Here is an 18,245-nt window from a genome sequence, read left to right on the forward strand (position 1 = left end):
AAAGTGACCCTGAATTCCATTAGGTTTTTGCTTTTTTTCTTTCAAAAAAACCCAAACAAAACAAAACAAAACACCAAAACCAAAAAAAACCAAAACAAAACAAAAAACCCAACAACAACAAAATTAAAAAAAAAAAAAAAAAAAAAAATCAAAAAAACAAACAACAACCCAGGGAGGGGGGAAAAAAAAAAAAAAACAAAAAAACCAACACCCAAAAAATGAAAACAAAAAAAGCCCACAAAGAAGAAAAAAAAAACCAAAAAACAACCAAACCCACAAACCAAACCCAAAACCAAAAAACCAACAACCAACCAAAACAAAACAAAACCCGAAAGCAGAACATTTCAGACATATGCTTCCCCTTGAGATGGTAATAGGTGGGTTGAAAAGATTCCTCTGATCGGCTGCACATGGAGTTCTAGCAGCAAGTAGGGAAACTGGGAAGTTTTGGATAAGCTTTACTATTTAGCAGCATTCTGGTGGTATCTGTGCCGCCAAACTTCATGTATCTTTTTGCACCATTTATGAGCATTCCCACTCGGGTCCATCAGGTAGTATGTCCTGTTTGGCTACAAGTGAACAACATTGTAATGAGTACTCCAAATACAGTTTAACCAAAAAAGCAGTAATTACTCTGCATCTATCAATGAAATAATTATTCAGAATCAATTAATAAACTTTCCTAAAATTAATTCAATTAGTTATATAACACTATTACTGAATAACCATACATCTGGCATCTCAACATTGTTAAGCAGTCAACTGCCCATATGTTGTTGGTTTACTCCTTATGAACCACTGTATACAGAAAGGGCTACATTTTAAGTCCTTCTTAAAAACCTCCTTCAAATCCCCAGACCCACTTACAGTGTATTTACACACGAATAATAAACCGTGTATTTCTGTGGGAAATGTGTGCATTGGGTGGTTGCTGTTCGTTTGTTTTGTTGGCCTTGGGCGGGGGGGGATCGGTGTCTTTTTTTGTTATAAATTAAGACCATCAACACTTGCATTTAAGGAATTGTATTTTCTCCAGAAAAAATTGATTGTTAACAACTTACAACAATCGTCTCAGAACTTCAGTGCAACTTTCAAAGACATGGAAGAAAGTAACTTACCGTGTGAACAAAAAAGGTCTTAAAATTCTTGGCTTCTGGCCGCAACTCTAAAGACCATGGAATTTCTCCTTTTAGAACCTTGTTGACAGGATCCACATAATACAAGTGGGGCCCTTCCGTGAGCAGCAACTGGCGCCGACGTGCAAACAATCCCTAATAAGAAAAGAAACAGCAGCAATGCAAAAAAGGCATGAGGAAAAAAAAGCGTAGGTACCTGAATTTAACAACAGAGGTACAATTACAACAGTTCAGTGATAGGATCGTACATTTGTGTTTGAGGGGCCTTTCTTTGTTTGTTTTCCTTTTGCTTTACCTATTTGACCTCACTCGTTTTCTAGGGCTTGCAGTGCATTCCTGCTTGCAGTGCATCCCTGCCACACGGCAAAACGTAAGTACTACTTTCAGCAAGCATCTTCAAGTTCTAACATAAAACAACTAGCTGTACAGAGTGAAGCAAAAGCTATTTGTCAAAGATTCCAGCACAGAAATCGATGCTCATGATTTTGTGGAAAATAGTAGGAACAAGCAGGTGGTAGCTTAGATGAAAGACAACCTACAGTCCTGTAAAGCTGATGCAGACTGTAGCTGTTCATCTGTCCCACGTTAAACTTAATACTTAGAAGTTTTCCTAACATCACCTCTGCGTCTCTCAGGATACAGGCACTAGTCATATCCAGGAAAAATACCACAGTTAAGGCCAATATGGGCTTGCATTTTATTTTCTGATAACTGTGGCTCGATCCACATGCAGACATGTATTGAGACAAAGTGCTTATGGACTGTATCAGACTGGGAAGGGAGGACAAAAACTCCTTCACTACAGTCTCAAAATGAAAGTATCAATAGCACACTTTTAGCCTTTTCCAAAAATCAAGAGCACACCCCTAAATTAAGAAAACACAATCTATTCACAATACTAGATTTAAAACACAAACAAAACAATTTGATACTTCAAATAAGTTAAACAAGGAAGCTCTGAAACAGGTTCCTTATCTATGTGCAACTGTGCAAATATGCGACAGCTGAATCTTGTTACAGGAAATTAAGAGAAGCCCTTACCTTTCTTTTGTCCACTGGACCCATTTTTAGGATTAAGTTATTTTCTACAAACTGATGCCTAAAAAAAAAGAAAAAGGAAAAAGCCTATTGCTCCAGAAATAATTCTGCCACAGAAGCAGCTTTGTTTATTATTATTCTCATCAAGCAATTTTCCATGCCTCTCCCTATCGTCTCCTTTTCCAGCAAGGAGTCCTGAACAACTTTACTAGAAGAGTTTTGGACTCTTCCTCATTCCAACCCAGAGAGTTTTTTCTAAAATCTGCTGTGGGGTGGCAGGGGGAAAACACAAATGATCACAAATGAAACTCCTCTCAAAAGTGAAGAGAAACACTAATAATTACATGATATGGAGGTATTTTGCTGAGGTCTCAACAGAATATCATTAAAAATAAACCACTTATGGCAATGTTAAGAAAGAAAGAACCTTTTCTAGTTCTAGGTCTCTGCAGAGGGAAGACTTCTCTGGCACAGCACCGTTTCTTGCCTATCCTACAAACATACTCCACAACACCTTCTAGACCTTGTAAATTTTAGAAACATAACATCAGGTTTTTGCTGCTGTTGCTTTACAAATAGAATTCAACAAAAACATAGTTGCTAATTGTTTGCTTGAAGGCATTAAGATGGACTCCTTACTGCTCTGCAAGTAACAGACGAGTCGTATTCCAAGATCTTACCAAGGATTTCCACCAGCTTGTTTTGCTAGAAGTAACCTCTTTTCATCTTCAGAAAACTGTAAGTCCAGCTCAAAGGAATTGTTGTCAAGATCATGAATGTACTGTTCAATATTTCCTCCTGACGTCTGTGGTGTACTTGTCTCTGGGACAGACAGTGAATGGGAAGAGGCAGAACCAGAAACTTGCATGCAACCAAACTGACTCAGGAGATTGTCATACTAAAGGAGGAAACAAAATGAAGTAATTCCTTTGATTAAAAAGCTTATTTTGCACTAAACTGTACCTTGCAATTTAAGCATGCTTCTGTTTTTCATGGGCAAAAAGACAGCCTGCTCTCTATAGATGAACAAGATCAACTTATCCAAAGAAGGAAGAAGTATGCTTGTCAAGAGCAAGTCAAGCAGTATTTTTTTCAAACACTAACTTCACCAGGGGTAGGGGGGAAGAAATCAAATTGTAACCATCAATTTTATATTAGATTATTAATAACTGAGTTTCCATTAAAATATAAGTAGTTTCAATAAAATATTTCATATGCAATAATTTTGCTTTACTTAAAGTCTCAGCCAGCATCAGAGCTGAATAGAGCAGTAGGCAAACATACATTTCCGTAACAGTCTTCATCATCCTCTGACATAGCAGGTAAATACGCTGTAAGTTTTGGGGGTGTCTGAAGATGTAGGTCCTCCCACACAATGGTTTCAAAGAAGGGATGAGCCTTAAGAGGTCCATATCCTCCCATTTCTTCACAACCTAACCTGCTGGTGGCATCTAGAACCTGAGCAAATTACACTTGTAAGTTAAAACAACAACAAGGAAGGGGTGAGCACCATTCGCACTTGCACAGCAGCATGCAAAAAATTAAAACCAGTTGGTCAGAAGCATACAACACTAGAACATAAGGAGACTGCTTAAAATGCAAGATGTTATTTATCAGTATGCCTTGTAGAAACATTTTGTATTAGACCAGCTCACAGATCTAAAGAAAGGAGCACCTCTTCGGGTTCACACAATTTTTTGGCTTTGTTTCTTCATTAAGTCCTGATGGAGCACAGCTCATTTAAGTATAGCCCAGCATCACATTCCAGTGATGCAAGCAGCTATGGGAGCTATAGTTGGTGTCAAAGATGAACTTCTCAAGCACTTTAAAACTGCACACTTCTCAGCATATTGATGCAACCTGGACCTTACCCTTCAGCATGCACTGTCTTGGTCATAGAGCTGGTCTGGACAGAGGAACATGCTCCTAGATCCTTTACAATGGTTGCACTCATCATCATCCAGAGACATTAAGAGTTTCCTCCTACACCATGCTCATACAGTAGACTACTGAGCTCCAAAAAGCTTATACCACCCAGAATGTTCTCTGCATATTCATTTCAGCATTATGGTTATATCTCACTAATGAGATAGAACTCTTTTTTTCTTCCTACCTGTCAAACATACCCATGCAGAGTAACTCTTTGGCTCATACTACTGAGACATGCATTAAGTGCAAGGCAAGCGCATAATAAATTGCAAGATAAGTAGGTTTACATTGTAATGAATATATCTCCCTTTAATGTACAGAAAACTCATCATACAACTCAACAACAATTAATCTGAGAACTATCTATGCATTTGAGTTTTAACTTCTCTGTGTTATTTATGTATTTAGAACCATTTACGTGCATTTCACTGAGAGGCATTCCTTATCCACACTTTAGAATTCAGACTTAAAATAACTAAGTGCTGTTCAGCAATGGATGCTGATTTTCCAGACACTCCCCTACGCAGTCAATAATGCTCACACTCTTTCTTATTACAGGGTTTGCAATAGAGTGCATAAAACTTTAGGAAAAGAGAATTACATAAGCTGATTACATTCCAATGTAATCAAATAATTTAACAGCAGCAAATATTTACCAATAGCTTTTCAACAAGGTCTTTTGCCTTGGGAAAAAATTTTTCTGGAAAGTCATATTCCAACTTTATTATCTTCTGGAATATAAGATACTCATTTCTGCAAAAGAGAAAAATATTAGCTCTTGTTATTAGTTCTCCATGGTTCTTTCACCTTAACAGCGCATAACCTGGACATATATTGAACAGGAGATCTACAAGTTAAGTCACATTCCCACAAATGTCTCTAGCGTAAAGGAGTGCAGTCTTCCAAGTATCTATGATCCTGTAAACACCAGATACTTGAATAACAACAAAGAACAGTTCAAAGGACTCAATGTAGAGGTGCTTCGTACCCTCTCCATGTAGGCATAGTTACCTTTATGGTATAAATTACATGTGAAACCCTAGAATAAATTAAGGAATCTCTCTCAGGAACTCTAGTTACAGCTGTCTAAGCATCTTCATGACATCAAAAAGGACAAATAGAAGCAGGCGTGACATTAACACCAACACTGCACTGGGAAAAGCTGTACTTCAGAACTGGCAGCAAGGTAAAACCAAACCCAAATCAATGTATTTATGATCCATGTGTAAAGAAATAGTTTAAATCTCTTACCCAGCTCTAAATGGAGGCAATCCAGCTACCAGCTGATATATTATACATCCCAGAGCCCAGAGGTCAGAGCTTCAAATGAAAGAGGAAAAAACACATATTATGCTTTCCTATAGGAAGTCTTTAGACTGCAGTCTTAAAAAAGTTCTTCAGCTTCTGCTAGTTAGAACATGGCACGAGCACACGAGACAAACTGCCACCATCTCCACACTGGTTTCACTTCATCCCTGACAGAAGAGTAGGCTAGCAACAAAACTCTAAAAGCAAGTATACTGCAACCATCCCACAACAACCAGCTACAAAACCACTGAATGCTCAGCCAAAACAGTCAATGGGTATGTAATGAGACGGAAAAGAATACTTATTATCCACTACTACAATTCAAAGATGCATCCAACAATGCAATATATGCTCCTTCAGAACTGAAATCTTTCCCTCAGAGTATTTCTTTTGGGGGTGGAGAGGGAGAAAGTGTCACATTACAACTTTTTCAGGTAAAGCTTTCCTTAAACAAAAAGCCAGGCTATATGGTACATGGGTGAGGGAAAGTCTCAAGTTTTAGTGTGTTGGCCTGAAGGAGTATTTTTAACATTTTCCCTCCAGGAAAACTTTACATAGATTGGATTAAAGCTTAGAAATGGAAGACTAAAATACTAATAAAGACTCAAAACCACTCAAATTAAGAGTCTTCTGTAAAGTGAAGCATTATGTAACTTCTAAAAGGAGATGATAGCCTCATAAGTCTTTCCATCAGCCAAAACATCCTTACAAGAAGCCAAAGTGAGAAGTCTAATGGTATTTCTATTATTTCAAGAAACGGCAGCACAAATTGTCACAGTTATTCATACAAGATATCTTTTTCCCTGTGATTTGTCAGTGATTACTATGCTTATTCTTCCATCATTGTAATAAAATAGATATACAACAGTCTAGAAGTTACCATCATGAACTAATTTAAATGAGAGAAATTCCTTATGTGTATCACTCACGCCAGGCACAAAGATGAGCTATAAAGCCATTGCAAACCTCAAGCAGAGTTTAGCAGAGAGAACTGTTAGCTGATTTAAATACAAGTCAAAGAAAGCTGTAGCCTTTCCCTTAACTGACAGAATCTAACATTCTGTTGTTTTACAGCACGGATTAGCATCTTAGAGCAAGCTTATATAAAACAGAATTAAAGCAAGTATAGTATCCGGATAACAGACAAAGGTGTTCCTATTTATTTATGGGTAAGAGAAATTAAACTGCACATTACACACCACCTTCTCCTGACAGCACCTGATCCTGTCTGTAGAACTCCGGAAGGCAGATGAACTGAGGAAACCTGCACTCAGACAAGCAACAATACTTGTGCAGAAAAAGGTACTTCAAACTCTTAAAAAATATTTATACTTGAGCACCTTGTTTCTTTGAAATACTCAGTTTGCTTAATGTATCCCTTCCCCCCATCTGACAGTGCCCTCACTGGGTCGGTGAAGCTCTGAAATACAGTAGTCCTCACCTTTTGCAGGCAGATTTCTCTGTCAGCAGCTCTGGAGAAACATACTGTGCTGTCCCTACAAACGAGTTTGCCCGTGCTGGTAAGAAAATGGAAAGAAATAAGCCAACTCATACTTATAGAGAAGCCAACCTCCCCCTTTCCCACCCAATTAAAACAAAAAAAACACCAACCACCAAAGAAAACCAACCAACCAAAACCCCACAACAACAACAAAACAAACCACAAGACTAAGGCTATCTATTGCAAGTTGTGTAATACTACAAAGAACCCAAAGGAATTTCATTTCTCTGCCCATGCACAAAATGGAAGAGCCAAATCAATCTCAGTGATACCTATTTGGTTCAGGAAGCTAGGCATTTGGGCACTTTGCTAGGTATAAAATCTACCAACACAAGCTTACTTTGTTCAAGTAAAAAATAAAGTTTATCAAATTCAGCTCAGCCTGGTGCTTTTTTCCAGGCACTGTATGCAGCATCACTGAGTCACAGGTTAACACTCAACAGCTAGTGACACATGAATTCTACAACTCTTACATTTGAGCAACTCTGATAATCAGTCACTGGACTTAAACACATAAGCAGAGAACTGTTTCAGTTAAGCCACAGTACCTGTTTGTGTTCTTGTCTTGCAACTGAAAAGTAATCTGAAGTAGCTGAACTTCCCACTATACTGGGTGATCTAGCTGACTATACCACTACACCAAATACTACCTCTTCTGACATAATCTAAGCAGTGACAGCCAAAACTGTTTCAAGATCTCTCAGTGATTTTGTTACATAAGAGGCAATAATATTTGAAGGTTACAATCTGGTACACTTTCAAAGTAACACTTGCTACAGTTATGTGTGTCACAGGATGAAGTAAATAATGGCATACCTTGTCTGCTGTCTGCAGATAATACTTTTGCTGTCCCAAAGTCTGTTATTTGAATATGCATATCTTCATTTAGCAAGATGTTCTCTGGCTTAAGGTCCCTGGAAAAGGCAGATTCTTGTATTTAAAGAGCACACAAATTAAAGGTACAAAACTGTCTAGTGACTTATGTACATAACGCTTCCATAAATGATGCAGGTATTCAATAAACATTGTTGTGTCAACTTTCCCCTAACTTGGAGCTGTCAACACGTAAACTGCTGACAGATTGTGAAAAGCCCATTCATTAAGGTGGGGTTTGGTTTTTTGGGTTTTTTTTTTAGAAAGACTTGAAGCTCTTTCCTAAGACAAGATTTCCAATATAGGCTTAGCAATACTGACAATCATGCTATAGCAATTTTATTAGCATTCTCCAGCCTAACACGTGGGCTATAGAATTAAAGTGAAACTGGGAATTCTGGAACTTTTTTAATCCTGAAGAAAATTCTATGCTTTTGGTATTCTCCACATCCAGCCCCCTTAGATTCTATTCCAAATTATTTCACAGGAAAGTATTAGGAAAATACTTTGTCCTTTTAAATGTAACTGAAAGAAGTAATACTACTGTCAGAATTATAATTAGCCATCTTTTTGCCAATTAGGATCCGCTGTTCCCTGAACAACTGCTTGGGAACCTAGAGATGCAAAAGAATTCTTACCCAAAAAGAAGTTCTGCAGTTCAGATTTCTCACATTTACAGCTTTAAGTTGGTTAACAAACATGAATTACAATGCACCTTATCCAGACAATGTAATTACATCAAGAACGACTGTGAAGGTCTTGGTAAAAACTTTGCTGAATTTTACCATTTGCCCAGTTACTGGTTCAGCTTTTGGAAACTGTTCACTGACATACATTAATTTTCCTTTTCTTGATGACACGCCGCACACCGACTCACACACCAGCAGAATTCTAGTTACTTCTGGTATGTAACACCACAGAAAGAAGAAACGTACTTAAACAAAAAGTCATCTTCTGGTTTACACCAACTGATCAATCTTGAAAACGACAAACTTCTGGTAATGTTAATTCTAGGCAAAAAAGTAAAACTTCTTACTTTTTCCCTACTGGAATAGTTGGTCTCGTAACAGAGATCGGCTCTCCTCTGCAAGTTGTCTTTGTTTGGCTCCCAATGTTACCAACAATACTAATGCTAATGAAATGCTACTAGTCTCTCATTAGCTTTCCACAAAATCTATATTTGCTTTAGACTTCACAAAGAACGCTTCCAGGAAAAACACCTTGTGCATCATCAAATGCATACTGGTTTCAACTTTGTCATTACCTGTGAATTATTCCTTTCCCATGTAAATACTCCAGAGCTGATACAATTTCAGCAGTATAGAACCTGGTGCAGGTCTCGTCAAACGAGCCAATTTTGCGTATATACTTCAGCAGCTCTCCGTTTTTGGCATAGCTAAGCCCAAAATCTGAGTATAAGTTAGTTAAGGTCTATCACTAAACCATCCAAAATAAAAGTCCTCACACCTCATTCCAATGACAAGAACAATAGTAAACATACATGAACAATGGGGAAGAAGAGAAGTTGGTACATCTGAAACTTTAAATGGCAGCAACCCAGAACAATTTCTTGGATATATTAACAACCTAGGACCTGAGTCCCAGGTCCTTAGCATGGAGAAGACTATTGCATAAATGGTTAATTCTGTAGTTTTTCCAGACAGTGACCTGAATAATTCATTTAAACTGTGTATATAATTGCCCTCAAAGAGAGCTATTTGAGTCATAACAAACATTCAACCCAAGTTTAAAACTGCCCCATCATCTGGAAAGTTCCAGAGCAAATGTTTGCATTACAAAAGACAGCGTAAGTTCTATTAGTGCATGGCTATATGCATGCACAGATACAGGGCCTATTAGAACTGCTAGCAGCCTCTGTGCAAAACACAACTTACTGACCCCAGCAATAGACCCATCTATGCTTTTTATTGTTTTATTCATCTCCCCTATCCCGCAAGCTGCTCCGGGGGGGGGCACACTCAAACCATTTGCTTGATCTCTATTACAAGCATGACTGCAAAAACGGTATCGTAAACAGGAGCCTATTTTAAATACCTGGAGTTATTTTCATCATTCCTGTTAGACAAAGTCTCAAAGAAACCCAAAGTGGGGATTGTTTCTTTGAAGAAAGCGTCACAGCAAGTCTGAAAATCCAAAGGATACACAGCTTTTCATCGTCCTGAAAGGTGAAGTAGAGTTTCACAAAAAAAGGGTGGTCCAGGCGGGACATTACGTCTCTCTCCCGTGTCACATATGGCACCTTGTTTTCTTTTATGATATGACGCTTTTCTAGGATTTTAACTTCATGAAAAGAAGACAGAGTGCAGTCAGGAGCTGCGGCCCCACGGAGCCACCCCAGTCACCCGCCTGGTCTGCTTCATGCTTTTGTTAGATAGAATTGTCATAAACCCACTAATTCTGTCCTTTGAACAGGTGTGTTGTAACAGCACTACTTTAAGACTGTATTTGCAAACAGTTTATGTTGAAGGAGTCAGTACTTACTGGCATATTCCCTAGAACTTGACAATTCTCGAGCCAAGACAACCTGTCGCCAGAGGAAAGAGAATGTATTGTAAGCTTTCATTAAAGACACACACTAACGGCTTTCATTAAAGACACACTAACGTGGATTTTGATCATTCAGTAGGTATTTAGAACATCGATTGTCCAAAATAAGTTATCACAACTGCAAGCAGCATAATATTTAAGCATATTTCATATTATGCTGGCTTCAGCAAGACACCTGCAGATATTCAGCTCAGCACAACAACATTTTTTTTTTGCTAGAAGGCAAAAAATCCAACTGGGTAAACATCAATTTGCTCTTCTTTTTCCCCCCAGAATTCTGAAGACTGTAACACAAGCCACAGTAAATTGCCAAAGCTTCTTAAAGGGGGAAAAAAAGCAACAAGTGCACTGAAGGATATTTATAAAAATCTAGCTGTCACAGTACTTTTCCTTAATATAAATGGCAAATATTGAGAGATTGAATTTTACCTAAAAGATCAAAAGTAGGAAATGAGACAGAGCTTTCAACCATTTACAGCTTTTTAGGAAAACGTTTTAAAGGGAATGTAGATTCCCAACTAGTAGAAGCAAGGGATGAAGTTTCAGGCAAGCAGTTCTACATTCTTAAAGAGAAAAGCTTTTTGAGGAACGCATATTAAAGCTCATTTTCAAAAAAGAGATTTGGCACTTATAAAAAGTAACGTTACCGTTGAAAAAGATCCTTCACCCAGAATTTTCCCAAATTTGAAGTCATCGGGTCGTTTCTTTCGAGGCTGTGGAGGCTGCTGTCCTGTATGTTGCTGCAAGGAATTTGAACTGGATCTCGATTCAGCTGCAGTGCCCTCCATGTTAGATCCCTGTCTGCTGCCACAGGTGGAAATGACAGATGGAGCGCTGGAATCTGCTTGGTTCCTCACCATTGATGGGGATGAACAGGAGCATAACACCACGCTAGACTGGATTGGAACAGCATCATACTGAAAAGAGAAATTAAACTGTTATTCCTATACCCTCAAATAATTACCACACAGAGTTGCACTTTATTTCCATACACGCATCATGTGAAGTCCTGTTTGAAAGGGTTATCATCAAAATGTATTTAGGAGGGAATGTTAGTGTTTATTTCAGGAATGGCAGCTCTCAATTTGTTACACAACTCTCTTCGGGTCATGCTGTGCACATACAAACATAGAGCCATAAGTCAAACATCTGAACACTTTAATTCAAAAACGATTCCTTCCCCAAGCTCAAAAAACCAAAAAGCTCCCTACCACCAAGGAACCAAGTTTCATTGGATATTCTCCTACAAACAACATGATCTTTAAACTTTATTTCCTGCTTACAGGCAGAGCAATCCATCCAATCTTAGTAAGTAGTTTTTCTGAAAGCAAAAGAACTGTCTCCTTAAGCAATGAACGCCTGTAGTCACAAGTAACATCAGTTTAGAGAGCCAAGGAAATAAGTAAAGCATGAAAACTGTAATGGAGACAAAGAATATTTTACTCCATTTTTACTTGGAATCTCACTTTCTCCAATAGTATTTCTCTCATACAAATTGGGGAAGGACAGGAAGAAAAGAGAGAACATACAAAAGGCAGATCAGCTGCACTGTTTAATAACCAGCAGTATCTAATACTTCTTTTGAAGAATGCTCTGGTCCATGACCTTTTAAAACAGGGGAGATTACACTACGTAAATTATATGTAGGGTCACATAAAGACATCTCAATTCCAAAACGAAGAACCAGATGTAGCCCAGAAAACAGCAAGTACAAAGGAAAGTTAAGATTAAGAACAAGGACAGAGGCAGATGTAACAGATTTGAGGTATCAGTGACCTAAGAAATGACAGAGCTGTGCAGCTCTGTTGTATATAACACCGTATGTTGCACCGGAACATTTACAGAAAAGCTCACTCCTACACTCCTCTTTCCACACTCCCCATTCTTGTTCAGTAGCTTATGTCCTGTATTTATCTTCTCAGTTTTACTTTCAAAGACCCCAAGAAACAGGTCTGCAGAGACTATACACATTTCTACATACATGTCTTCATATATGCCAGAGGACAGGCTAGCTCTTCCGGTGTAACCTTGTACAGCCACTCCTGTGCAAAACCGAGACCGAACATTCTGACTCAGACAGATCCAGACATGGAGTCAACCACTGCAGAATTTAAAAATGTTCCAAACTCGGCCTGCAGCTCCCAGAAGCCTGAGGATGCTCCTTCCTGCAGTTATCAACACTGCTCAGTCAGCACGCCAGTGAAAACATGGGTACTCACATAGTCACAAGACTTACCTACTGTGTGTCATGGATCACTGCTGGCCACCCTGATAAACACTGATCTAATTCTTATATCTCTACTTTTTAAAACTAGCCTCTAACACCGTCTACTTCCCCAGGTACTTAAAGGTACTGTTCCTAATTTGCACCCATATAGAAATTGTTTCTTTCTTAGTGCAACACACTGTGAGTTTGAAAACCTAGGAAGAAAGAGAATAACAGATCTGCTGAAGTGGAATTATAGATCAACAGACATACAAAAACCTTCATTAACTTATTTTCACTAAATCACTAGAAAGAGGCTTCCTTTTATTTACATGCCATGTGAAGCGAGTCCTTATATTGTTCTTTTCCCCTCTCACCTGCAAACAGTACAAATAAACCTTAAGGAAACTTGAATCAATGCAAGAAGCCCACTAGATACCACTACGTTTTTCCTTTCATACTTTTCTCGCCCCCCTTTGCATGAAAGGCCAGTCACAGGTAAAGCTCCAGCTATCTAAAAGGAGCTACAGCTTTGGAATCTTTTTTGCAATTCAGCACTTTGACATAAGCACTACCACTACACCTTTTCATGGATCTAAGCACACAGTAAGTATCAAATAAGTATCACATTGCTCTGAAGCAAGTACAGCCACAACTGCACCTCTACTAGCTTTTTCCCACTGCACAATCTGCAATGCTGCTCTGCTGATGCAGCTCTATCAACAGCAGCAAAAAACACTTGTACAGATTGGGCCTTCTGAAGCTTCCAGTGTCTTCTACCCTGACTGACATGACACTGAACTCTGAAGATGACTGAGTATCTTTGCTACTACTGAAACTCTACTAGCAAGATCACATTTCTGTTACAAAGAAAGTCAGTGTGAATAGGGTCCTAACCTATCACTCATCTGATAGCACTGAGTCTAACTGCCATTACTGACTCTGCATTAAGACATGGGGCAGACAAGGTGAGAAAACCTCTTCCATCCACTTACCTACAAGGCCAGTATTTTTTGGAAGCAGATCTTGCTAACTGCAAGTATTATTTACACAAAGCAACAGGAGCTCTGCATCTCAACTGGTACATTTGTTTTGATTATAAACAATGCTGCTGAGACCCCATAAGCTAGAACATTAGCACAAGCTTCTCATGAATGTTTTTAATGGAAAACTGGATTACAGGTCTACTAAATAAAATAATGCAGACAGACATCTATATAAAGCATTTGACTTGGCAATATATAATGTCTGAACTATGGAATACTGTTGAGGAAAGTGAGTATAGGACATACTCTGAGTAACATTGGTTACATTCTTAAACAACTTTTAATTAACAGTCATCCCCAAACAAGGGTCTTTTCAGTTCACACCTGAGTTGACTCTCACATCAAAAAGGTTGAAAGAACAAGAGTAACTGCATAAATTTAAAGACTGAGGGAGGGGGGAAAAAAACCAACAACAAAACCAAACACTCATACCATTCGTCAAAAAATTCACCTCTTAACTAAAGCAATCTACAGACAAACAGCGAGACCTCACTTTTGTTTCTGCCAAAAACATTACTACAAATTAAAATGTGGCCCAAGAACTTAGACATAATGGTGGGAAACAAGTGGACAAGGACTTAAGCTAGTCCATACCTGGATATACAGAACTAGAAAGCATCAACTAGGAGAAGCAAAGTCGCACTGCCACTGGTACTGTGCAAACATCAAATAGAAAACCAAACAAACCAGTTTCAGGAGAAAAATCAAGACACTGAACTCCTGGAAAAAACATCTAATGCCCTGGCTAGGGTAAGCTTCTGAAATCTCTACTTATTAAATAATCCAACTGCTTTGGCTCTGTGGCATTAGAAAATACAGAGCTCTAAAAATTAGGATCACCTGCAATTCAATCCAACTCCTGCTGCATGTAAGAATCACAGAGTGGTGACTGTCACAATTGTTCGACTGAATTATGGTAAGAAGCTCGCAGACTATCATGAAGATAAACCAATACAAACAGCAAAGTCTGCTTAAGGAAGTAGATGATTCAGAAAGCAACACAGCAGCATTCTAGGCTATCTGTGAATTAATCTTTTCACTTGCAAATGGAATTTGAGAGGCTTTCAAACCAGGTACTATATAATACGGTATGATACCCTCCCCGCTGTCACAATAGCCAACCACAGTTTCTATGTCTCTGTCAAACATAGCCTTTTGATACAGAAACAGGAAGATTTCCCAAAAAAATCTATGATTCAATGTCCAACTTAATACACCTACCTTCAAGCAAAAACATGGAATCCATCTATTTATCTCTGCAATTAAAGAAGAATAAAGGCCTTTACTTCACATGGAAAGAAGGTAATTGTTTTCACTGCAAAGGTGTTTCATAGTTTTACAGATAAAGCTACTACTTATCAATACTGAGATTCTGATGAAGACAGTTTAACTTTGAGATGCTTGGCCCGAGAGGTTTTGTAAAGTATTTTGATATTGTCACACAAGCCACAAATTCTGAAATTGAAATTTAATTTGTATTGTTTACAATTTAAACATTGACAACCTGGGGTCTCCTAAGGATATATCTGCAAAATGCAAAGGATAAAAATGAACAGCTAGGCAGTTATATTTAATATATTCTTTTCATGACACATTGGTGTTTCAGAGAGGTGACAAAAATGCAGCAACTGCATATGGCACACACCTTGTATCTGAAAAAAAGGGTAAGAAGAGGCAATTAACAGATATTATGCTTAGCTTTCCCATGGCCTCCTCCTTCCACATATGCCACAGTGAAAACGTTGACCTTCTCCAGGTTCTCCAATACCTATTCCTGACAGTCTCCACTTCAAAGGCTAGAGTGCAACACACCCTGGAAGGTCCAGCATATTCCAAAAGAAAGCAAGCAACTCATCAGGTCAGGTACTAAGATGGGCCTGAACACATGTCCTCAAACTGTTCCTCATAGTGTCTAAAAAGAGAATGCAGGCAAAACCAAGGTAGTTCAGCTACAGGAAATGTTAAGATACAAAGAAACACTGATTCAGAATAACAATATCCAACCCAAAGCCTCATCTTCCAGCGCAGAGAGCACAGGAAGCATAGGTGGCACTTTCACTTATGTACCAATCCCATCCAGGAGTGCTTTGCAGGAAGCACCATGATTATGTGATCCCTACCAATATTCAGAGTTTCATAAACTCTGCTACACCAGAGTGACTGCCATGAATGAAGGCAATCCAGAATACCAACAGATGGTGTGCTTTCAGAAACTGCAGTAAACATCAGTTCTCATACTTCAGATGTTCATGTCTATTTATGCTCTGGATTTCTGTCTAAAAAAAAATGGGCTGTCAGACTTTCTAAGTGACCAACTGCATCCTCTTTCTATTAACCAATTGCATGCATGTGTGTGTAGAGAGAGAAACAACATACTGAATAATTCATGAACTCCACTGAATGCCAGTTTCCATTTATATACACTTAGAAGTTTGACAGATAATTTAAAGTATTAATACACCTATTTGTCAACATTATTACCTTTAAGAAATTAAAATATTTGCCGAAAGAGAAAATCCATTCACGTGGATGAAAAGGTGTCTCTGGATGCTGTCATTGTCCAACATTACAACATAAAATCAAGCATGTAATGGACGGGACAAAACACAGATTAAAGCAAGTGTCAACAGTACTTCTGAATGCACTACAAGGTAGTAAACTGTTCACACACCCAACAGTTAACTTTGGCACTCAAATACATACAGCCGTATAAAAAAAGCAACCAAAAACCAAGCCCACAAGCCCAAGCCCCAGTGTAACTGGGAGATATTTACAACCACGTGTTCCATGCGCCCTTTCAGCTTGATGAAGATCACGCATCTTCCCCGCTCAAGACGGAGTGCAACTAGACTGGAACAGGAGGAAAAACAGACCCGAAAGTATGCTTTCAGATTCTGAAATCTGAAGAAAAGGATGCCAAAGGCTTTAAAGAACCACACTCAGCATTCATTTATTGAAAATAAGCAATATATTAAACATATATAGAGAGAGAGTAACTGAATTCTAAGTTGGTAAATATCTAGCCTTATCTGGGATGAAAATATTAAGTCATACTTCAATGACTTATCTCTGTGCAGCAAAGAGTGCAAAACGTAGCATAAACCCCGCCCAGTAAAAGAGAATCTGAGCAAAAAGGGTGATCTTAAGGCATTTTAAAAAATCTGGGTTTAGGTCCTACACAAAGCAGTGAACAAGCTGATTAACCTTCAACATATCACAAGAAGTAAAATTTAAATCGAAATGATGGAACTTGTTCAATTTTTGAGGCAGGTAATTCAAATGTCTTGCACAAAAATCCTAACCAATAAAACCAACAGGCATCTCTAAGAGCAAACACTCCACTCCAAAGAACCAGGTGAGGCATTTATTAAGAAACTGTACTAGGTTACAAAGATGCTGAAGATATTTTCCTGGGACAACAGGATGTTCTCTTCTACAGAGAAGTCCTTTGAAGATCATAGTAAGCCATTTTCTTCAAACTGCAGTAAACAAACCCTGCTCTCCAAGTAGCAGTTATTTGTAATGTTTAAAAAAAATAAATCATGAACATAAAACATTCATCTTCTGTAGCACAGCCATTCATGTTTCTGTAGTGCAGAGCTGCACCAGCACTCCTTCAAACCTCATCAAGTGGTAGGCAAAGATTACTGTAGAGAACTTAAGCTCTAGCTCATAACCCAGTAAACTGCCCACCAACTCCACATCTTGAAGAAACTGACCATTACAGTCAGCAAAAGAGCCTGAAGCCAAACAATTCATCAAAATCTATACTTTGATTCAGGTTCATAAATGGTTAATGATTACTACGTTTCAAAGAACAGACTGAAATCTAGCATTTCAATTATAAAAGCTATTTTAACACGACTTTGTTTTGCAGAAGAATCCAAAGTCACACATTTATCTGGAGTGAATTTTTTTTGATCTCAGAAGTTGCCACATGAAAAAAATCTGTTGCTTAAGAGACCATTTTATGAATCAAGCATGCAATTTCAAGTGTGTTCAATTGTACAAAAGGAGGATTTCTGTTGTTTTAACAGAGTGCCATGCAGCTGATGAGAGAAGCCTAGGCTCTGACCCGCCACGGCAGCTATGCTCGCCTTCAGGCACACCATAATTTGAAACCTCTCCAATGATGGAAGGTTTTGCATTCACTGTAAAGCAAAAAATAACCCCTTAATTATTTTGATAGAAATGACCATCATTTAAAAGATTAGACAACTTCTTTGAAAATAATGTTCTGGTCAATGGAAGTGGAAAGCTTGGAGCAGATAGTTCTTCAAAGATACTATTGTACCTAAACTGGCTGGGACCTTTGCAATAGTAGGAAACGGGAGCAGGGAAAGATTTCCAGTTGATGTAGCCTGCTTGATATATTAACAGCCCTAACACGATCTAGAGAAAAAAAAAAATACAGTAATATGAAGGAAATGTTGAAAATACTTGTAATAAATCATCATAAGATACAGTTACTATTTCAGAGGAAATATATATAAAGCCCTGGCTAAGCCTGACATATTGCCATGCTCTAATACCTTTGAGAACTTGACTACAGAACTGTTTTTTTCAGGGACTTTTCTTTGTGTTACTGCAAGGCACAAGCAGGTTGTTAGAACAGACTCTAGTACCTAGTTGGCAGTTGT

The 18,245-nt window shown here is 38.3% G+C and overlaps 1 protein-coding gene across 1 annotated transcript; it reads right to left on the reverse strand.

Annotated features, from left to right (window-relative positions):
- Positions 1 to 331: 331 nt before the first annotated feature.
- Positions 332 to 11,265, reverse strand: PDPK1 (3-phosphoinositide dependent protein kinase 1). The gene is made up of 13 exons (XM_010022489.1): positions 11,001 to 11,265; positions 10,288 to 10,330; positions 9,949 to 10,086; positions 9,050 to 9,194; positions 7,729 to 7,826; positions 6,853 to 6,928; positions 5,355 to 5,423; positions 4,760 to 4,856; positions 3,459 to 3,632; positions 2,855 to 3,072; positions 2,178 to 2,235; positions 1,119 to 1,271; positions 332 to 569 (listed from the first exon to the last, which is right to left on the reverse strand). Exons 1-13 carry the CDS (start codon positions 11,211 to 11,213, stop codon positions 462 to 464), a joined length of 1,590 nt encoding a protein of 529 aa, XP_010020791.1. The 5' UTR covers positions 11,214 to 11,265; the 3' UTR covers positions 332 to 461.
- Positions 11,266 to 18,245: the final 6,980 nt, after the last annotated feature.

The sequence above is a fragment of the Nestor notabilis genome, unplaced genomic scaffold (assembly GCF_000696875.1).
Source record: "Nestor notabilis isolate BGI_N333 unplaced genomic scaffold, ASM69687v1 scaffold34420, whole genome shotgun sequence".
Classification (NCBI taxonomy): Eukaryota; Metazoa; Chordata; class Aves; order Psittaciformes; family Psittacidae; genus Nestor; species Nestor notabilis.

What these genes read in the sequence shown, in the direction of transcription:
- PDPK1 (XM_010022489.1), bottom strand. Translation starts at nt 11,213, where the DNA reads ATGGTGAGGAACCAAGCAGATTCCAGCGCTCCATCTGTCATTTCCACC. An exon ending in ATCTGCAGACAGCAGACAAG is followed by an intron (nt 6,929 to 7,728) that starts GTATGCCATTAT and finishes TTTTCTTACCAG; the next exon opens with CACGGGCAAACTCGTTTGTA. An exon ending in CAAGCTGGTGGAAATCCTTG is followed by an intron (nt 2,236 to 2,854) that starts GTAAGATCTTGG and finishes CTTTTTTTTTAG; the next exon opens with GCATCAGTTTGTAGAAAATA.